This window comes from Magnolia sinica, chromosome 1, assembly GCF_029962835.1.
Source record: "Magnolia sinica isolate HGM2019 chromosome 1, MsV1, whole genome shotgun sequence".
NCBI lineage: Eukaryota > Viridiplantae > Streptophyta > Magnoliopsida > Magnoliales > Magnoliaceae > Magnolia > Magnolia sinica.
In genome coordinates, this window is record NC_080573.1 from 135,577,673 (window position 1) to 135,600,754 (window position 23,082).

General features: G+C 41.0%; 1 protein-coding gene across 5 annotated transcripts in view; it reads left to right on the forward strand.

Moving 5' to 3' along the window:
• The first annotated feature begins 2,120 nt into the window (after positions 1 to 2,120).
• LOC131219258 (uncharacterized) overlaps positions 2,121 to 23,082 on the forward strand; it is a 44,996-nt gene continuing 24,034 nt past the window's right edge. For 3 of the 5 annotated variants that reach the window (XM_058214313.1, XM_058214335.1, XM_058214344.1), the window contains exons 1-7: positions 2,121 to 2,345; positions 5,547 to 5,599; positions 5,739 to 5,820; positions 11,786 to 11,936; positions 12,526 to 12,664; positions 14,565 to 15,072; positions 15,268 to 15,451. In XM_058214313.1, coding sequence (XP_058070296.1) covers positions 5,557 to 5,599; positions 5,739 to 5,820; positions 11,786 to 11,936; positions 12,526 to 12,664; positions 14,565 to 15,072; positions 15,268 to 15,451 — 1,107 coding nt within the window. In that variant the 5' untranslated portion in view covers positions 2,121 to 2,345; positions 5,547 to 5,556. The remainder of the gene's footprint in view (positions 2,346 to 5,546; positions 5,600 to 5,738; positions 5,821 to 11,785; positions 11,937 to 12,525; positions 12,665 to 14,564; positions 15,073 to 15,267; positions 15,452 to 23,082) is intronic. The other 2 variants (XM_058214322.1, XM_058214329.1) reach the window with 2 other exon arrangements.

Consider the following 23,082-nt stretch of genomic DNA (forward strand, 5'->3'; position numbering starts at 1 on the left):
CTATTCTGGCGATGATTTGCAGCTATTCAGACCATCTAAATTGTGGGTCCAATGAATTGTTCGTATAGAATTACACTGATCAAGCAATCCTAACCATCCAACTCACGGCTATCAAGTGGGTACTTGAAAAGTAAGTGAGTAGTCCAAATTCGAAGGTAAAATCGGACCGTTTATATTCTCTTTTCAATGAAACTTTTTATTACGTTCCAACAACAGCCGAATTGGAATTTTGGACCGTTTTGATTACTGTGCAACTCATGCAACTCCGCATGAGTGCGCCTGAAGATTCACCACCATTCTAAAATGAAGCACAGCTAACATAAGAATCTAGCGGATAATTGACAGAGACATAGCATGACCCTATCATCGTAGGCAGCCCTCCAAATGCCTATGGCTATTCGCAACTCCCGCAGGCCACACCGAAGGAAAATGCCAAAATGAGACTACCTCTTCATTTTGTGTTGGGCCTACTTTAATATTCATATGATATCCAATCCAGACCGCTGAGAAATTACTGTACTGAATACATGGAATTGAGTAATTTTTCTAGTAAATGCATGAAAATAAGTAATTATTGCTTACTCCACCGTTATGAAATCGGTTATGAAAATTCGTCAAAAATCACCTATCTACTGATTTAAATTTGTACGCCACATCATGATCTACATAACCGATCCACACCGTACATCCTTTTTAATAGCATATTTTAACGAATGAGTAAAAAAATGAAGTAAACAAAAAGCTTAAGTGGACCACACCTCAGGAAACAATGATCTTAAAGATGTCAACCATTAAAACCTTTTTTTTTTTTTCCAGGACCACATTGATTTTTATTTGTCATTCAACATGTTCATGAGTCATACGGTCATGGATAAAGGGAAACAAAAATAACATCTCATATGCAAATTTTTTGAAGCCCTCGTAAGCATTTAATGGTAGGAGTTTAATTCTCATTTTTTCTCGTGGCATGATCCTCTTGGCCTCTCTATTTACCTCGTTTACAGTGAATTTTCAATGGCTTTTAATCTCTTTTTTTTTTTTTTTTGAAACCACATGCACCGGCCGCACACCCACACACACGTAGTGAGATATTTTACACAATGACCTTGAAAATATAAGCAGGCCTACTGTGTGAATTCAATATGTGATGTATATGCGTGGTAATGATTTTTAAATATATAATAGTTATAAATTATGGTAATCGGTGACTTGATTCAAATTCTCATATTTGATAAATAGGTATAGTGAAAGTATAACGATAATATTTTTATTTTATTAAGATATTAATGGTAATAAAAGTATAGTGATAAAAACATGCATCGATTCATGTAGTAAAAATAAATGTTCAGGATAATGTATTGTTATTTTGCAGTGAATATTGCAAATTCTGTCCATCTCCAAATACCAACCAATTATGTTAATAAACATAAATTATGATTGACATGAATATACTAAGATAATTGAGAAATGAATTTGATTTAACTGACTTGTTTGATTAAGTTGGTAAGAGATCTTTTGTTTCGTCATCTTCCCGTTCCAGCAATCATTTCATCACCACTAGGACCAAAAAAAATTAGGCTAACCCTGAAAACCAAGGTGATTGAAGACTCATTATTAAAAACTTGTTAGGGCAAAAATGCTTATTTGCCATACGCCTATTGATGAGGTGAAAAAGACAGACAAGGAACCACACACGTACAAGCTTGATTCAAGATTTTAGGGGCCATAAAATTTTTTTAATAGTCAATCACAACTGGTTCATGCGGCGAAGTCCACCAGATATTTGGATCTGCTTCATTTTTTGGAACATGCTGAACTGTCAAAACGGATGGACAGTATGAATGTACGAGAAATATACGACGGTGAGCCCCACAGGGATCCACCGAACTCGATAGATCCGGTGATCCGTCGAAACCGCGCTCGCAGGCCCGGAAGTGTGCCCAACAAGAAACAGCGACGATTGAATGACCACCGTTGAAACCTTTGTGGGTCCCACAAAGGTTTTGGTCGCACGGATAACCCTACTTTGCCAGCGCATCGAATACCGTAACTTGTACGGACTTATTTGCTACCGTTAGTCAATGCTCTGTCTCTGCCTGCTCTCTCTCTCTCTCTCTCTCTCTCTCTCTCATGCAAAGAAACGCTTCAGTTCCCTTCCGTTCCCTCGCCCGAAAACCAAACCACCTTCTCTCTCTCGCTCTATCTGTCTCTCTCCCCCCCAGCCCTCTTCCTCTCTATCTCTAGCCCTTTCGTTCCCTCTATCTACAACTGAAAGAAGCTCTCTCCGTCCCGTACACAACGCCGTTTTCGCCCGAACGGTCTCGATCTTCACTCTCTACTCTCCAAGTTTAGAACTCTTTTCTAGGGTTTCCTTTTCTTAAAAGAAAGAAAGAAAGAAAGAAAGAAAAATATAATGCAGTTTCAGTTCTTTCGTTAATGTCGCTTGCTTCTTTGAAGATTTTTCAAGTATCTATTTTATTTACTTTCCTTCCATTGGACGTATTCTGTTTGTTTTCTACTCTAGAGAATTTCAATTGGAATGTCTTATCTTTTTACGCTCGAAATTCCGTCTGGAATAGGAAGTCTTCTAAAAAGAATTACATATGTATGCGAGGAAGAACGGGTTTGGTCTTTCTATTTTCTCTTGTATGTATGTGAGCGTGGTTGTTACATGGCATACCACACCTCTATGATTTTTTATGATTCAAGTAGGGCGGAAGGGAGGACAGAGATGGGGTTTTGTTTGCGAGTAGAAGTCTCGACTACTAAACCTATGAGCATTGGAAACTGTGTAGGGAGTTATACTTGAGAGGGCAAGGTGAGTGGGAGACAATGAATGGTTATTGCGTGGTTCAACGGAGAACGGAGATACCTTGGTAGATTGGAACACTATGGAAGAGAAGGCGCTTGGTGTGAAGAGTCATTGGAGTCCATGTTTTATGTATTGGCATTGCACCATGTATCCCACCCTTGGGATATGGAAACATCATGGGACGATCGGGAAATATCGCATTTATTGCATAATGTATCATGGTCAGGGGGAAACATTGGGAAAACTTAAAGAAAATGATTACCCACTTGGAACTCAAACATTAAAAGACGTAACTACACACTTGAACTCAAACATTACAAGAAAAAAAACACTATGCACAACAGTTTTCCATTGTTCAGGGGACAAAACTATGCTCAAGGATCCCTTTCTAATTGTGATCTTTCCACTAAGTCTGTGTAGTGATTTCAAATAAAGCAGAGTTGTTAAAACACAACTACAAAGAGAATTCTGAAAAAAGGAAAAAAGTAGTTACTACTATTATTATTATTGCTTTACCTGATTTTTGCTGTTTTTCTTGGGTTTCGGTGGAAAATTGCAAACATTGACTAAATATTGATGGCACGTCAACAAAATATCACAAATATTTATGAATTGCCAATACATGGGAATACTGAGAATACTATGAGATTTCGTATCGCCCATGTGTGATACCGATAACATCAGTTATTATTTCCGCCAATACCATTGATACATTGATCACTTGGTGGAGCATATTCAGAATGTTGAGACACCAAAGGTGTATGGTATATTTGTGTTCAAATTCTCAAATCAAAATTGAGGGACTAAAATCAGCGGTCTATGGTGTTTGTCGTTTTCTTTTGCTTAATTTATCAGTGAATTGCTTTTTTGAACAGTGCCGAAGGTGTACATGATTGAAATTAATATTCAGTTTGGTTTTACCATGGATGGAACATACCCCAAAAATCACAGAGATCTCACCATCCTAATCATCCTGCAGGAGGAATTTCGGGGATGCAAAATAGTTGGTTATAGAATATCTCTACACTCTCAGAAAAATTTCGAATCCAAGGGTTGGGATCATCCTATCAGTGTGAGCTTTGGGTTATGGCCCATCCAAGTTGGGGCCTACCCGATGCTCGGTTCGTAATGCGTGCATGTTTGTGACGTATATGAGTAGTGAGTCGCGACAAAAGACTGAAAGAAAAAGGGAAACATGCTGGTTTTATCTATTGTTGGTTGTAGAAATATTTTAAGAAAATAGAAAGATGTTATAAACTTATAACGTGGGACATATTTGAAATTTAAAATGTGGAAATGCCAGTAATGAGGTCGTTTCTTAGAAGTTATAAATGGTACCAACGGAAAACATTTTTGGAGATTGGGACTGTTGATCTGTTGGGCTACCATGTTGATGGGCTGCCAACCAGTTGTCGTGACCTTTTTTGGTTGAAAGTGGGTCATTGCTCTAGCCATTCTTTTCGTGTGCTCTTCTTGTCCATGGCATGGTTTAGTGTGTATCACATCTTTCCATCCACTAGCTTACGGGGTTTTTGTATTTTTGTATCACATTAAAAGAAAATCCTTTCTCCTTCCCTCATAACCAATAGGCCAGGCAAGTAAGGTTGTTTTTCTTAGGAGTTCATGAAAAAAATGTACCCATGTTTTCTAACCTTTGAGGGCAACATTTTTTGAATACACTCGACTATGCGTTCATATTTTGGGAAATATTTCTTGCAGCATAAACTGCGGAAAGTATAATCTTATACAGTTATACTAAATTCCTTTGAAAGACTTCATCTAATATGAGAGCTTTCTATTTGCATCTAAAAATGTTCAAATGGGTATCATTTTTTTTTATCAGTAATAAATATCATTTAATCACTTGTGAAGTATTATGCTGGAATCTACTACTTAGATAATTTAGTAGGAAGGTGTCTTCTTCTGTTTGTTGCCCAGGGAGAGGTGTGTGTATTTCATATGCCTAATGATTCGCACTGACCTATGAGCAAATTCCTTGGCGGAAAATAAATATAAGTTTGGCTTGGTTAAAACATGCCCAAATTTTGAATGGACTAACTCCTGGACCAAACCTTGGCTTAGGTAGATGTGCACGTCTATTTTAAATTCTGTTCGGCATGGCTTGCATTTTTTGATGCATATCAGGTTTTCATCCCCAATGAAACAAAAGGATAAATGCATGGGCCATCAATATGGCTCTAAGGCGGTGACGATATTATGCATGCAGTATTTTGTGACAGTACAATTTATCATTTTATATGGAATTACAATATCAGTTTGTGTATAGATATATTGCATGTACTTGCTAGTTTGTAGCAAAGTGACCTCCATGATCCTACCAATAGCATACTGTGTACTGGAGGAAGCAGCAATGTAGCATACCTTGCACCATATTCTGTACTAAATACTTGAGTGGCTCATTTTCCATGTAAATCTAGTGTAAAAAGTTGAAAACCAGGGCAATCTATTTCCTCCGTATAGCTTTCGAGTATGGAAAGACTTGGAGTTGGACTATGGAACCTGGGTATTGGATTGATATAGGTATTCATGTTACTTGAGTATAGGGCAATCTATTGCAGCATGCTTGTGTGCAATGTTTGTAATGGAGCTTGTGTTTTATACTTCTTGTACTCAATTATCCTTTGTTCTTCTTCTCCTGTATACGTGGTCATTGCTTTTAATTCTACTTTTTTTTTTGCGTCCTCTTATGCATGAATTTTGGATAAACTTCTACAGGTTATGTAATGGGAGATAAACTTCTGAACTTAAATGAGCCTCCAATTGAAGGTCAACACCTTTTCCTTCCAGTACTTTAATAATTTTATGACTTGTCAAATTGCTTTCTTCCTATGTTTTTATGCATGAAAATTGTTTGGACTTCCATTCAGGAATATTATTTCTGTGCTAACCTTGACTATCTTTCTAGATGGTTTCGCCTGCCGTGTGTTGTTGCGAAAAGATGGAAAACCTATTTGCCGCACGCAATGCCTTAATCCGCCTCTTAAAATGTATGCTGACTTCTCATCGACAGCCCGTTGTTTTATTGTCCGCTTATATTATGATAAATTATGTATGGTTCCCTACTTGTTCATCATAGAAGTTTAATCTTGAATTTTTAATGCACAAATGAAAATAAAAACTTTATGGGTGAAAAGAGATTGGTTGATGATGGTGTCAAATTGTGAACGTTGAACAAAAATACAATGTTGTATATAATTTCAAAATGGTTAGGTTATTCTACTCCATTGTCTGCACATATTTTTGTGTTCGAATGTCCTTCCATATGAATAGACCAGGATGGAAGAACTTCCATGAAGGCGAGTCTCCCTTTTAGCCATCAAACAGTTTTGAGCAGGTTATCCCCATTGGCACTATGAGCATGTTTTGATGTAAATGCATCCACAGCATTGCACAAGTGAGGTTGCTGAGATTGATATGTGGAAGACTAGGAAGTATGGAATCAAGTATGAGCTCATTGTAGCCCAAGAGTAGCTCCAATAGTCAATAGGAGATAAAATGAGTGGGAGCTAATCGAAATAGTTCATTGATAAGAAAACTAAAGAAGGTCAGGGGAGGAAGGGGACTTTGGTTCTGGTTGAAGGGCCCGAACTGAGGACTAGGGGAAGACCTAAAGTCACTTACTGAGAATAGGGCTTTAGATATGAATGATTGTCCAAACATGTATAGTAAAGCTGATCCCAAATATTTGGGTAGGCGATGATGGCACTGGTGGTCATGTTAGGTTCTTCAATTAAGCTTCCTTTTTGTTACATTGGAATTAGTGTTTGTTAGGGTAGCTACACATTGTTTTGTCGGATGTCATACTCCCTTGTGTTATTGTTGCACTAGCTGTTGTGTGGGTACAATGGTTGTGTTTGGTGACGAGGTTAAGGTCTAATGATAACCAGGAAACGCTAACCAAGTAAGACTAAAAAATTCTGTTTGGCATGGCCTTGAATAGTGTAAACGCAATTGGTGTCGTCCCACCTAAACCACAAAATAACATGGTTACTGAAACCTAGATGTCATGTTAGTGTAACCACAAACATTCATGTTGTGCACCGATGATGAATCACGATCATCCCATGAAAGTGATTCTTAAGAGTCATGGTCAATTAAAAGTGGGGTCCACAAGATGTTCCTCATTGGACCTCTCTCATTACAATAAATTTGGGTTGTCCATTTTCCTGATCCTTGGTCAGATGGTTGAAGACCTTTCACCAAAGTGATTCTTGAGAACCATGGAAATCGAAGGTGAGCTGCGATGGAAAATGCAAATCAATAATATGACTTTTCAAGAGAACATCCAAATTCCTAGAATTTGATCAGATCAGATGGTTAGATTCTTCCGATCAAAGTTATTCTTGAGGACCATCTCTAGTCAAAGGTGGGTCCTGGAAGATTATTAGTCTAGATAAATTTGGACCTCACTTGCATAACCAATATGAACTGTCCATTTTCCTAACCATTGATCGGATCGTAAGAACCATCTAATCAAAGTGATTTTGTGAAAGATGGCAACCAATGGTGCCACACATGATGGACAGTCCACAGCTATGATCAAGCTTCTAGTATAATCAATATAGACTCCATTTTCCATGCCATTGATTGGATGGATAATGCTACCCATTTAAAGTGATTTCTGAAAGGGATGGGTAATCAAAGGTGGGTCATGCATTATGACGATCTAGATCAATAATCTGACCTTATCTAATATAATAAACATGGACTATCTGTCTTCTTAGACATTGATCAAATGGTTAGGACCATCTGTTCAAAGTGATTTTTATGATGCATGGGTATCAAAGTTGGTGGGCCCACACAACAGGAAGGCAATATCTGATGATTGGATCTTTTGTACAATCAATATGGACTGTTCATTTCCTTTCCATTCATCGAATAGTTAGGATCGTCCATTCAAAATGTTTTTTGAGAGGGACATGTGAAAGTGGCCCAATATGATGAAGGTACCATACGAATGATTGGACCTTTTCTACTATTAAATATTAATATGTGCTATCCATTTTCTAGCAATTTGATCATCTGATCGAAGTGAATTAGGATTGTACAATCAAAGTATTTGATTAGATGAATGGGTAACTGAAGGTCAGCCCCACTTGGTGGACAATTTGGATCAATGATTGGACCTTTTCTAGCACAATCAATCTAGACCATCCACTTCTCTAGATTAGTTAGATGGTTAGGATCATTCAATCATTGTGATTCTTGAGAGGGATACGCAAGTAAAGGCAGGGTCCACATGATGAATGGTGTAGATCGATTGTCCGACTATGTGCAATACAATTAATCGGTATGACCCAAGTGTTCGAAATATCGATATTATCGGCCGATATATCGGCTGATATTATCGTTATCGGCCCCCAACGAGACGATACCCAGGCGATAACGCCCGGAAGATACCAAAAATGCAAAAATTCAGATATCGCATGATATATCGTGCGATATCGCACGATATCGCCATGCGTATGGGTGGAGAATAAAAAAATTTTGAATTAGAGAAAAAAAGGAGAAATCGGAGAGTACCCGCAAAGATTAGTGATCGGAGGTGGGCCATTACGATATATCTGTGGGGATTTCTCGGAGATTCCAGCGAGAAATCGGGCTAGATTGAGGAACCCCTTCCTCCGCAACGAGAATTGTCGCCGCTGCGATCGTCGGAACCTCTGCGTGCGTGAAGGAGAGGGAAAATGAAGAAGAAGGGCTCGGAGATGGGGTGAAAAGGGATTTTCGATTGTGCGGTGGGTTACGGAGTACACTCCTATCGTACTCAATAAACTCAGTTGGGCCAACCTTTAATGTATGTAGTCTATCCACGCCATCCATTCGTTTTCCCATCTAATTTAAGGGGTTGATCCCTAAATTTAGGAATTTTAAGGGCCCACCTTAAAGGAGTCACTCTTTCCACTGTTTTCTATGGTGGGGTCCACTCGAGCTCTGGATCTGACCCATTTTTTGGCTCATGCCATAAAATGATCTCTTCAAATGTATAGACGGTGTGGATATAAAAAATACATCATGGTGGGACCCACGAAAGTTGGTCACGTGGCATTGGGGCCGTCAGTGATGGAAACTGATTGGATACTCCCCCTAACACTAGCCCGTGGATAGTGGTCGGTGCTTTGTGGGCCCCAAAATAATGTATTTATTTCATCCATTCCGTTCATCCATTTTTAAAGATCATTTTATGGCTTTATCCCAAAAACTAGAGGGATAAAAATCTCAGGTGAACCACACCACAGGAAAACAATATTGATTGGATATCCATCATTTAAATCCTCCTAAGGCCCACTGTACTTTTTATTTGACATCAAATCTATTGATTAGGTCATAAAGACCGAGATGAAGGGAAAAAACAAATATCAGCTAGATCCAATACTTTTATGGACCCCAAAAAGTTTTTAATGGTCAACGTTCATTCCACACTGTTACCTGTAATGTGGTCCAGTTGATATTGGAATATATCTAATTTTTTGTGTAATATCATAAAATGATATATAAAAATAGATGGACGTCATGGATGAAACACATACATCATGGTGGGGCCCACAGAGCACCGACCATCAGCCATTGGCTAGTGGAGTAGCCAATCCGTCTCCGTCAATGACGTTTCCGTCAATGACGGGTGACCTGTACGCTGGTACCGAGTAAACTCTGTTGGGCCACCGTGATTGAACGTGATTTATCCATGCCGTCCATTCGTTTTTACCGATCATTTTAGGTGTTCAGCCCAAAATTGAACCATATCCACAACTCAAGTGGACCATACCACAAGAAACAGTGGAACTGTTAATTTCTACCGTTGAAACCTTTTTAAGGCCCACAGTGATGTTTGTTTGTCATCCAACCACATATTTATTTTTTCCCTTCATCTGGGTCTTTATGACCCAATCAACAGATTTGATGTCAAATAAACAGTACAGTGGGCCTTAGGAGGATTTTAATGGTGGATATCCAATCATTATTGTTTTCCTGTGGTGTGGTCCACATGAGATCATATCCCTATAATTTTTTGTATCAGGCACTAAAATGATCTGTAAAAATGGATGAACGGAATGGATGAAACAAATACATTATGGTGGGGCCCACGGATCTGAGATGAACTGAAATCACAAATATTAACCTGATTCAAAACTTTTATGGCCCCACGAATATTTCGACTGTGGATGTTCAATCCTTACGTTTTCAGCCTATTTGAAAATTGGATCCTGTTCATTTTTGGCTCTTTGTTCTAAAATGATCTCAAAAAACGGATGGACGGAGTAGATTACTCACAAACATCACGTTGGGCCCCATTTAAGTTTTCAATGCCGGAACTTCCTGCAAATGGCTTGCGCAGGAAATCTGCGTCCATGGATTCTCAGGATGCGTAGCCGGATCGGCTACTAAAGTGATGTCACCAAGTTCTGTGTGGCCCACCATGATGTATGTGTTGTATCTACACCATCCATCCATTTGGCTAGATCATATTACGGCATGAGACAAAGAATGGGTTAGATCCAAATCTGGAGTGGACCCCACCGTAGAAAACAGTGGGGAGAGGGACACCCACCCTTGAAACCCTGATCATGGGTCGACTATGATGTTTATCTGAGATCCAACCTGTTTATAAGTTAAGTCAAACATGAAAAAAGGAAAAAAACAACTTTCAGCTTGATCAAAGACTTTTGTGGCCCTTAGAAATTTTTAAAAGTGGCCGTCACTCTCTCCACTGTTTTCTGTGGTGGGGTCCACTTGAGCTTTGGATCTGACTCATTCTTTTTCTCATGGCCTAAAATGATATCTTTAAATGGATGGACGGTGTGGATACAACACATACATCATGTAGAAATTTTTAATGGTGGGCGTCACTCTCTCCACTGTTTTCTGTGGTGGGGTCCACTCGAGCTTTGGATCTGACTCATTCCTTTTCTCATGGCCTAAAATGATATCTTCAAATGGATGGACGGTGTGGATACAACACATACATCATGGTTGGCCCTTCAGAACTCGGTGACGTCACTTCATATCGCCATTAATCATAAGTATATTTCTCAAAATTTACTTTTTCAGTTATTCTTTGTCTTTTCAATGAATTGGTTGTGTTTTCATACATGACTATAATATATTTATAAATATCATGCATCCAATTTTAATATAGTTGCATTAGTTCAGTTAAACATCGCATGGCTTAGGACCCTATACAACAACGGAAACTTATTATGTGTATATTTTTTTTGAGATGTTATGATTTAAAAGTGTGTATTAAGGGGTTTTTTAACAATCCCCAAAGTTTCATTAAAAAATTCAACCATTTTCCCAATGTTTCCCTATGTTTCCCAAAAAGTGCGATAAACTATGCGATACAAACGATATATCCCGTGCGATAACCGATATGTATCTGTATCTCAAGGGTGCGATACATTGTGCGATACCGATATTTCGAACACGGTATGACCCATTTTCTGTTTTTTGATTGAATGGCTAGAATAGTTTGTTCAAAGTGATTATTCACATGTTGATAAATCAAAGGTGGCCATATGATGGGATCTAGATTAATGATTAGATATTTTTAAATGTAATTGATCCATACCATCTATTTCCAAATAGTGGCTAATAGTTTTCCAGGAAAGAACACTGTCAACCCAATAGCTCTACGAAATATCTTGGATATCAACCTTTTGAGTTATCCTAATAAGTAGCATATTCCAGTTTAAGCTAACCCTGCTGCCAAACTCTCGAAACACTCCCAATAAGTCAGTGGATATGCTACATAGTGGCCTTTTGAGAATGATAATGCATTGTTTGTTTTGTTTTTATTTTAAACTTAACCATGTGTTCACTTCTTTTGTGTTAATGCGACTTCTGTTCTTTTCAGCTGTGCATTTAGCATTTGGATAAGTTAGTCTTTTGATAGGTTGCTCCATTTACTTGCATTTTAAACTTTTTGTTTCCTGACATTAACCTTTTTTGCAGCCCAGGTTCTTGGAACATATCTGAAATAAAACCAGCAAAAAGATATTCACTTTCTGGCTTGCCTGTATTTTCTTTGCGCCCTACCTTTGAGAATTCTCAGCAAAAGACAGAGTGGGGTGTATTTTTTACTTTCCTACGGGATACCGGCAGGGTAAAAATGTCTCCTGGATTGTACTGTTCCTCTTGTTGGTTATTCAATTGTATTTTGCATTATTTCTATCTTCATATACCTTGCATCATCAGCCAAGAATGGTGTGTTCACATCCACCTCAATTGAATATTTGAAAAGAGATGGTAGTCAAGCACCTCAGGGCTGTCATGCTCTGATTGCAGGCTATTATAGGTTATCAACTGCCTCGACTTAAGGTGATGCATATCAATGCTCTCCTTGAGCTAGCATTGTTTTGTTTATTTTTTATTTTTGGTATCTGTTTTTAGTTGAATGCATAATGCAGTTTTTACTAGTAGCTCTTCTAAGGAGAGGAAGCCGGTGCATCTCATTGATGTCTGGAATGTTGGTCATGGAGTTGATGTCATTCTTTACTTGCTGCTTTCTTGACAAGATTCTCCTCATGAGCTGCACTTTTTAAATAATTCTGGCGAGTTTTTTTCTGAAAACAAATTTACAATCGTTGATCGTCGTGTTTCTCAATGATATAACATTTGGTGTGATGCCATTGAGTTCATCTTTTTATTTTATTTTATTTTAAATTTATTTATCATTCTCGTTGCTTTTGAAGGTTGCTGCTGTGAACTGCACGGCATATGATTTCTACATACTTCCTCCACATCAAGGTTCAGATCATAGCCATGTTCAAGTTCAGTATCGTGCAAAGACACCATCCTGTGAAGTAAATGAGGAGTCTATTGCTCCATCAGGTGAGGTGAATTTTTGATTGCACAGGCAACCATTGTTAGCTGTTGGTCTGGTCTGGTTACAAGTGTTGTAACTAATGGAGATGGTTGTATTAGTTATTTGCATGAATACCTTCTCTCTAGTCCACTTCTGCACGTTGGCATGCATGTGGCCATCTTCAAGTCCTTTTGCAAGGAGGCAACAGCTTGCACACTTGGGGGCATTTGACATGTCTACAAATAAGAGCTTATTGGCTCATTTCTAAAAAAAGCTTTTAGACTGTTTGGTAAAAGTTTAATTAGGGGGCTTATTTGTTTAGAAAGTAGTAAATAAGATCCAATTTTATAAGTTGGGGAGGGGTTACTTTTTGAAAAAGAGCATATTTGGCTTAAGTGGGTAGACGTTTTTGGCTAATTTTTGGACAAGTTTGTCCTTAAACTTTTCACGTAATTCCCATCTTACCCTCTTGTCTTCTCTTTACAATCTGTCCGAGGTAGGCCCATGTGATGAACAACCCATATTGAAGGTGGGGCCCAACATGATGAATGGTCCACATCGAAGGTGGGCCCACATAATGCACAACCACATCAAAGGTTAGCCCCACATGATGGATGGCCTGCATCAAAGTGTGGCCCCACATGATGGACGATCCACATCAAGTAGGTCCTACCTGATGGACGGTCCACATCAAAGGTGGGACCCACATGGATGGTGGACATTGAAAGTGGGACCACATGATGGAAGGTTGACATTAAAGGTGGTCCCACATGATGAACATCCCATATTGAAGGTTGGGCTCCACATGATGGACGGTCCACATCAAAGTGGGGACCTATATGATGGATGGTGGACATCAAAGGTGGGTCCCACATGATGGATGGCTCGGATCAAAATGTGGCCCCACATGATGGACTATCCACATCAACTGGGCCCCACATGATAGATGGTCATTGAAAGTGGGCCCACATGATGAACGACCCATATTGAAGGTAGTGCCCCACACAATGAATGGTCCACATCAAGTTGGGCCCACATAAAGGACGGAATGGGCTTCACATGATGTATGGCCCACATCAAATTGGCTCCTTGTAATGGACGATCCCCATCAAGTGGGCCCCACCTAATGACGGTCCACATCCAAGGTCTTGCATGATGGATAACCCATATCCAAGGTAGCCCACATGATTGATGATCCACATAGAAGGTGCGCCCCACACGATGAATGGTAGATATCAAAAGTGGGCCCCACATGATGGACAATCCACTTCAATGGCGGGGCCCACTCTATGGACGCACCAAATGTGGACTCCATGTCATGGGTGGTCGACATTGAAGGACTCCACATAAAGGACATTTAGCACTGATGTTGGGCCCCACATGATGCATGGCTTATATCAAAGTGGGCCCCTAGTGATGAATGGTCGACATCCAAGACGGGCCTTGCATGATGGACGACCCACTTTGAAGGTTTGGTTCTCACGATGGACGATCCACATCAAAGGTGTGCTCCATATGATGTAAAATCCACATCCAATGTCCGGCATAATGGATGGCCCAAATGTCTTAAAAACATAAAGATCGTATGTAAGCATCCAGTCTTTTGCCATTTGGAGCATGGACCATCTATGGTGAGATCCACCAAAACCACCATATGAATTGCTCTTATAATGGAGCTTTCATAATATTTAAAAATGGCATCAACTACCCTTAAAAAAAGCTCTTATTTAAATATTTTTCCAAACGTGCGTATTTCAAAATAATAGCTTTTTCGGTGCTGCAGTTGCTCTCTCTCTCTCTCTTTCTTTTCATGTGCTGCATTTGCTCTCTCTCTCTCTCTCTCTTTCTCTCTCTCTCTCCCCCCCTCTTCTTTTCATGTGCCAAATTTGTTGGAGAGTGCACCACTGATGGAATCTCATGATCTAGGGAAATTATGCACAGAATCCATGCAAAAGCCTACCACCGGTGGACATGCTCACCCAAGCGTTATGCCATCAAGTTCTTGCTTGAAAGCTATACAACCAGGTTCTTTGGGTGTGGTGGGTACACCGGCTGCATCCTCTGTTTTTTGTGAAGAAACTACACATTGTTTTGGGGAGGAAATAGGTGATAGCGCAGAAGCAAATGTTAAGGGAAGAAATAGCGCAGATGCAAATGTTAAGGGAAGAAATTGTTCACAGATAGACTCAGGTGCACATCCAGGATGGAACTCTCCAGAAGCCAAGCTTCCAAACACTGTCCGTGACCCTTCTCCTCATGAATCTGGAGGTGATGGATGTCGGTCTCTGTTACAAAAGCAGGATGATTGTCTCCAGAAGAATTTTGTACGCACTGATCCAAGTTACCTCAGAACTCTTGGTCAAGCTCATTCTGGATGGATTTTTGGTGCAATAGCAGAGCTTGTCGACAATTCAAGAGATGCGAAAGCTTCAAGGTGAATGCAGCTATTCTGTGCTAGTTACTGTAAACATAATGGTTATATCAGCTTAAAAAAGACGAATGGATTCATTTCTTTCTTTCTTTCTTTTTTGTCAAACATTTTACTTGTTGTATACTATCTTAAATTTTATTTGTTGCACAAACGACATTTGTCATATTTGATCAACTTCAATGGTGATTTGTTCAACAGATTAGATATTTCTATCGAGGAGCTATATTCGAAGAAAGACGGGAAAGCCATTCCTGTGCTTTCAGTCATTGATGATGGGCACGGCATGTCTCACCTAGATATTCTGAGAATGCTTTCTTTCGGGCACAAGCAACCAGAGGTGGATGATCCAGATCATATTGGAAGATTTGGCATTGGATTTAAGGTATCATTCATTTAGGGTGTTTTTTTTTTTTTTTTTTAAAAATTATTTTTACAACAGCTTTTATTGTTTCTCAATCCTTGTTTCCCTTTGTGCAACTCTGTTTATCGTGTGGATGAAGAATCCGACAACACAAACAAATTCTTGGGCAACTTGCAAGGATTCTTCTCGCAAACAAATCTTGTCAAATCCAACTGTATAAAAACCTGAGCATAAAAAATCCTCACCCTATGCCATTTAAGTAGATGACTTATACTAAAGATAGATAAAATATAGGTTCAAGACTGTAGCTAAGTGGTAGACATGGTGTGTTTTGGCATTGAGGTTTGGATTCAAACGCAGCTTATCAAAAATAAAAATAAAAAAGAACAATAAATAAATAAATAAAATGATTGCTAGTCAACAACTTTCTCTGTTCTTGTCGACAAGTCCCTGAAAGGCATTTTCAAGTCGTTAAGGGGACTTAGGAAAGGCGATCTTCTATCTTCGTTTCTGTTCTTAGTGGTGGCTTTAGCCCTCAGTAAAATGCTAGAGAAAGGTCAATGGTCAAGAGGTTGACCTCATTCGTGGGTTTAAGGTGGCAAATGCGAGTGTCCAGCTTTTTCATCTTCAATTTGCTGACAACATCATTCTTTTTATGTGATGAGGATAAAGAAGTGGTGGAAAATACGGGGAAGATTGTTCGATGTTTTCAAGCTGTCTTCGGTCTCAATGTTAACCTTTCCAAAAGTGAGATGTTAGGCATATGGATGACAAAAGAAGAGGTTTTTGGCTTTGTCGAAGTATTTGGTTGCAGGGTGGGCTCCTTTCCATTAATGTATCTTGGCTTTCCTCCTTGCATTAGAAGCCAACTAAACACCTTTGGGATAAGGTATTAGAATGGTTTGAAAGGAAATTATCGCAACGGAAAAGCCGCCATCTTTCTTTGAGGTGGAAGACTGACGCTCATCAAAGCTTCTCTATTGTAAATTCCACCTTATAAAGCGGGAAAAGGTATGCAACCTATTTTCGTGAAGGGAGGGGGGAGGGGATTGTAGGCTTGGAAGAGATAAATATGGCTCTTCTTGGGAAATGACTGTGGAGGTTTGACACTAAAGAGGGAAAACTTTGGCATGAAATGATTGCTAGCAAGTATGGGGCTCAAGGAAGATGGTGGGTGAGACATTCTTCTCATTGCAGGATGTCTTGGCTATGGAGAGCGGTGTCCATGATGATGCACAAATTCAAGGAAGGGGAATCATTCTTTTTGGGTGATGGCAACCACATTCATTTCTAAGAGGATGTTTGGGGATGGGCTGCTTCAAATCTTGTTCCCTTAGCTCCTCCCTTTTTGGCTCGAAACATGATGGTAGCTCAATGTTTCTTTATGTCAGAAGGTGTCACCATTTGGTCTCCCCCGCAATGAATCTCTTGGAAGAAGAGGTAGATGAGTTGGTCAAGTTCCTAAGCCATTTGAAGTGCTGTTGTCCTTCCCTGGGGGAGAGGGATTTGCTGGTGTGGCACGTCAATTAATCAAGAAGTTTCTTGGCTTGATCCTTCTATAAGCTCCTTCGAAAGCTGCCAATGGAGGCACACAAGGCTTTTACATTGTTCTTAGTCTTATAGTCTTCCCGCTAGGTTGGCGGCTTTTGTGTGGCTAGTGGAGAAGAATAGAGTGTTAATTGTTGATAACCTTGAAAGCAGATCCATGCTGCTCCCTAACATGTGTAATGTGTACAAAAGATGTGGAGTCGGTTAACCACCTCTTCATCCATTGTGCTTTTGTTTGGGAGGCAATGGTTAAGCTTCTTGGCTTGTTCAACATAGCTTGGGTGATACCAAACCCTATAGAGGTCCTCCTTTAGCCCATGCATGGAGGCAGAGGTGGAGTTGGGAAGGAAGGCAAGGCAGTGTGGAGGCTAATGCATATGGCCGTGCTTTGGCTGTTTGGGGAGAGAAATAATCAATGCTTCCGTAATAAATGTGTCTTCATTGAAGAGGAAGTGAGGCGGGTAAAGTTAGATGTGATGGGTTGGGCATCCAGATTGGGTTTTGTGGACGGTTGTAATCCTTTTGCTTTGTTTGGCTTGTAATCTTTTGTTGCCCTAGCTTCACTTCGGCACTTTTTGAATAAAACATCCCTACCTTTCGAAGGAAAAAAAAGTAAAACCACTTTAAAATGCAAAACAACTTATAGAGTTACTCTTCAAAAAAGTAAACCACTTGGAATATCTTGTTTAATTTGAATATCGTTTCAATTACTTGAGTGGCGGTTTATATTTGTTTGACGTTATTCTTGACAAAAGAAATGTTGATCGAAGCTGCTGATCTACAAATAGAAGATTGCCATTTTGATTCTGAAATGTAAATTGATTAATGAGGCAGGAGACACCAGATTTACGAGAGACTTTGTTGCTACAAAATGTTTCTTGTCAAGGTGTTGTCTTTTTTCTTTTTTCTTTTTTAAGTAGCAACATTACTTTTATTAGGACCACTTAATAGAGGAAAAAAATATAAACAAAAAGGATCACCTCAGAGGCACCATGATGTTGATAGTTTTTAAACGGAAAAAATTACCCATGGTTGGGTTTGTAAAACTTTTTGTTTTCTTTCGTAAATGATATTTTTAACCCTCGGTTAAAGCACCTAACCTAACCCTCTTCTACCCTTATCTAATGTTTCTACCTCTCATTTCTACCCTTCCTCTTCCTTTCCCTCTCCGTCTCCCGAGTCTTGAAAATCGAATTATGAACAATTTGGATCTCACCTCAACCATGTGATAGTCCAGATCGTTTGACATTCGTGGGACCCATTTTAGAAGTAGCTTGGATCTTGCATGACACATGTTGAACTTCATCTAATAATGGCGTGGCCTACATTACCTCAACCTGTCAACCATGCGACAGTCTAGATCATATGACATTGTTGGTGTCTGTTAAAAGCGGTTCGGATCTTGTGACATTGGTGGGCCCATGTTAACGGCGACTAGATCTCCAAAAAATTGGAGGTTACTTGCGCAATCTTGACTAGCATCCATAATAAGGGAGATGACGAAGCCGAGCGACATCGTTCCACGAAGATGACGAAGCCGAGCGACACCATTCCACAAAGATGGGGAGATTGCTCCACTATCAACTCCGGGAAGTCGAGCGGGAACTCCTCGGATTCAAGAGGTTTGAATACTACAGAGAAAAAGGCTCCTACTTTGCCTGGAACCGAAGCAGAAGGACAGAGCGAGAAGGTTTGGCAGACTGTTCCTGGTCAAAAGTCTAGAACTGTGGGTCCCTCTGCAAGGAATCGAGTAGCGTATCTTACCCTGTTTGTGAAAGTGTTTCCAAGGGAATGGTTTCCACTTAATATCGAGTGGATATTTGGCCGTGCGGGTACGGTTATGGACGTGGTGATGCGTAGAGACCGGAATACTGGAGCTTATAGAGGCTTTGCGCTGGTTCGTATGTCGTCTGAAGCTGAGCTTGCTAGAGACGTGGATATGCTGCACGGTGTTAAGATCGCAGGATGTCCATTGCTGGTTCAAAGGGCGAGATTTGGACACCCATATCCATAGCTCAAGTGGTAGACTGAGTGAAAGATACCTAGTTTCAACTCCGAGGTCTTGGCATCGATTCCCTAGTGGGGGTGGCTAAAAGTGATGTGTGAACTGACAGTGTCGTGTACTAACAAGCTAACAAAAAAAGAAAAAGAAAAAAAGGGCGAGATTCGGCCCAAATCTCATCCCTCTCCTCAAGCCTCCCTTGCTGCCACGAAGGTGTATCGTCCCAAGCCCATGAACCCCCCTACTTTCCCCTCTCCTCTTCCTACCAGCTCGGCGCCTGTCTCTTTCAAGGAGGCTCTTCTGAACAATGCACCCACTTCTCCTCATAGTATCTCCCCTTTGTCCGAAGCCATGCCTACTCCTATCATCAACGCTGGCTCTACTCTTAAGGAGGATGTTCCCATTTCAGTCAATATAGTAAACTTTCAAAGGGCTAGAGATGACCTAAAGGATACGATTGTCATTATGTGTAAGGAAGGTGCCTCCATATCTCAGGTGAACGATTGGATCGCTGAAAACTACGGGCTTTCGGCCAGGCAACTACAGGATAAAACCGTTGGGATATAACAAACTCTGGGTGAAGGTGTGCCTGAGAATTAATCCAGATATGCTGTTGATGGCAGGTCATCTACATTCTGGCGGTCCAGTGGCCAGAGTCATGAAGTGGGAAGACTTTTCCATCTTTGGCATGGAAAATGTTTGGTTCCAAATATGGGGAATTCCATTGGAATCGTGGTTCGATGAGTTCTTCATTTCTGTCGTTGCCTACTTGGGATCATATCTTGAACTGGACTCTAAGACGAAACTCGGGGAGGAGGTCGGCGTCATCAGGGTGAGAGTTAGGGGGAAGAAGGGAGTTTCACCGCCTTCATTTGTTAAAGTGTCGGTTGACGATCATTCTCTGGAATTTCTGGTCATCAAAGAAGCTTAGGATGACCCGCTCCCTCGGTGGGGTGACCTATGGCGCATCAGAGAAGGAACTCCACCAGTGCCGACGAAGAACCACCAGCTTACACCAGAAGGTGTACAAGGTTGCTACTCCTGCAGAGCACCATCACAGAAGCCTACCAGTCTATCCGACGTCTGCAACGGAGAGGATCGTACACTCGCTCTCCGGGAGACAGGTGGTGTCTTTCTGTCGCTTCAGCCGACTACTCCTGTACCAGCTCCATCTCGCCCGTCTGCGGATTCATTAACATCGATGGACCCGCTGACGCGTGGAGCGATAGCTGACATATCAGCTTCAGAGAAAGCGTAGGCAGTCGTTTATCCAGGGGAGTCTTCCGAATACTCGCTAGTTACTAAATCATGTCCTCAATCGTCGCTAGAAGCACTTATTGCTCCATCACGCTCTCCCTTCTCTTCACACTTTGTGGGACATGTGTCTTGTTCTGCTTCTCTCCCAGGCCTTGCATGGGGACGGGTGTCAGATATCCAGGCCCCTCTTTCCAATGTTACATATCCGAGCGGGTCCTTTTACCCGGGCCTGGATTCGAATCTGGATTCCTCATTATCAATTATCCATCACCCGTCAACATCTATTTCCTCTACCCCCACTCTACCCCCCACTATTCCAGTATACCCGAATCGACCCGATTCTCCCGCGCTTGGCTGGAAAACCCCCAACCTCCTCCTTACTCCGATTTGCTCTTCTAATCCAAGTTCGTCTTTCGATCCTGAAATTGACTCTGCTGGGAGAGATAGCCTTTCAGAATATCAATCTTGTCCATCCTCTCCATCCTTTTCCTCCCCTCCATTGGTAGACGCATCGGAGCTGGTCCCGATTACGTTATTTTAAGACAACCTCTCTAGTGACGTTCCAATGGCGGAACCTCTGCAGGTGATTGTGGACGCACAGATTGAGAAAGAACCATTGGAAAGGAATAGGGCCGATCTATTGGCTAAGATTCAGAACAAGAGATGGATTAGAGATGCCATCGGGAAGGTTGGGAGATCCCTCGGTTTGTCCTTCGGAGATCGGCTGGAAGACTATGTTGCTTTGTTTCAGTGTATTGAGAATAGAGGGAGACCCATTGAAAAGTGCAAATCTGCAGGAAAACAATTAGCTAAAATTTCCACCAGTCGCGAATTGCATCGTTTGGAAGCCAGTCCGGGTCTATTTCAGCTTCATCTTATAAACCCAGGAGACAGGGCAACCGGGGAAGTGTACTTAGCCAATGAAGATAATTTCTTGGAATGTCAGGGGAGTTGGCTCCAAACACAAGTGGAGTTTGATTAAAGCTTCCATTACTAGGTGTAATCCAGATGTGGTGTCTCTAGGAGATTAAAGTTCCTCTTTTCAAAGACAATCTGCTTGCTACCTTGTGGAGGGTGAACGATGCTAAGTGGGTTGCATTGGATGTTGTCGGTACATCGGGAGGTATTCTTGTTGCCTGGAAATCGTCCAAGTGGGATCTCCTCTCTTCCTTCTGCCGCGTTTGGTCGATGTCGATTAAACTTCAAGATAAGTCCTCTCCTTTCCAAAGTCTTTTATCTGTTGTTTATGGGCCTAACGGTGATTCAGTCAGGGATGATTTCTGGGATGAGCTAACCCAGGTCAGACAATCCTTTATAGGTCCGTCCTGCGTGGTCAGTGACTTCAATATTACTCGATTTGCTGAAGATCATTCCAGAAAGAGAAGACCATCTTCTGCTATGTTTCAATTTTTCGAGTGGATTCAGCATCAACAACTCATTGATTTACCTCTATTAGGAGCCAGATTCACCTGGACTAACGGTTGGGCGGCTCCTATTCAGACACGTCTAGACAGATTCCTCGTTTCTCCCGAATGGATGGAGGTCTTCCCTCATCTTCAACAAATAGCTCTGCTGAGAACCACGTCTGATCATTGTTCGATCCTTCTAACTGTGGAGGACGACAACTGGGGTCCGAAGACTTTCAAGTTTAATTCCTCTTGGCTTCAATCAAAGGGTCTCCGTCAAAACATAGTGGAATGGTGCTCCAGCTTCAGGGTAGATGGTTATGCGGGCCATAAGTTGCTCTGTAAACTCAAGACTTCTCAAGTCCAAGATCAAGGAATGGCGCTATCAGGTAGTCCAAAAGAGAGAGGCCGAAGTTGAAGCCCTTCTTTCCAACCTTCAGAGAATAGACTTAGAGTCTGAAGTTGCCCAGCTTTCGGTTGAATCCTTGTCCAGGTGAATTAGCATAATTCAGGACCTGTCGAATATAGCTCTTGAAGATGAAGCTTCCTGGAGGATCAAATCCAAAATCAGATGGATCGCTGATGGTGACAAAAATACAAAGTTTTTTCATAACATGGCTAAGATGCAGGCCTGGTCCAAGGCTATCCTCAGTATTTCTAACAATGGGAACATAATTGAGGACAAATCGGAGATTGAAGGTATTGCCATCTCTCATTTCAAACAGCTCCTAACAGATGAAAAGTGGATAAGGCCACGCCTAGATAATATTTCTTTTAACACTTTGGAGAGGGCAGATGCTGACTTATTAGAGGCCCAATTCTCAGAAGATGAGGTGAAAGCTGCCGTTGATGCCTTAGGTGGGGACAAGTCCCCAGGGCCGATGGGTTCTCGATGAGTTTCTATCAGATCTTTTGGGAGTCAGTCCGCCATGATGTCCTGTCATTTGTTCAGGAATTTCATGCCAGAGGAAGACTTTCGAAAGGTCTCGGTGCTTCCTTCACCTCTCTTATCCCGAAGGTGGCAGGGGCCAACTCTGTTTCTCAATTCCGACCGATCAGTCTGATAGGTAGTCCATACAAAATCCTTGCGAAAATTTTATATGCTCGTCTCTCCAAGGTCATCGGAAGACTTATATCTACTCATTAGAATGCGTTTATAAAAGGCAGACAGATTCTGGATGGAGCCCTCATTGCTAATGAAGTTCTTCACTCTTGTGATAAGTCTAAGTCGAAAGGGATTTTCTGTAAGTTGGATGTTGCAAAAGCTTACGACCATGTCGATTGGGATTTTCTCCTGTACTTGCTTTCTCGTATGGGCTTCAGGATCAGATGGAGAAGGTGGATTAAGGCTTGCATCGGTTCTGCCCACTTCTCTATTATCCTTAATGGATCTCCAAAGGGCTTCTTTAAAAGTTCGAGAGGGTTGTGCCAGGGGGGAC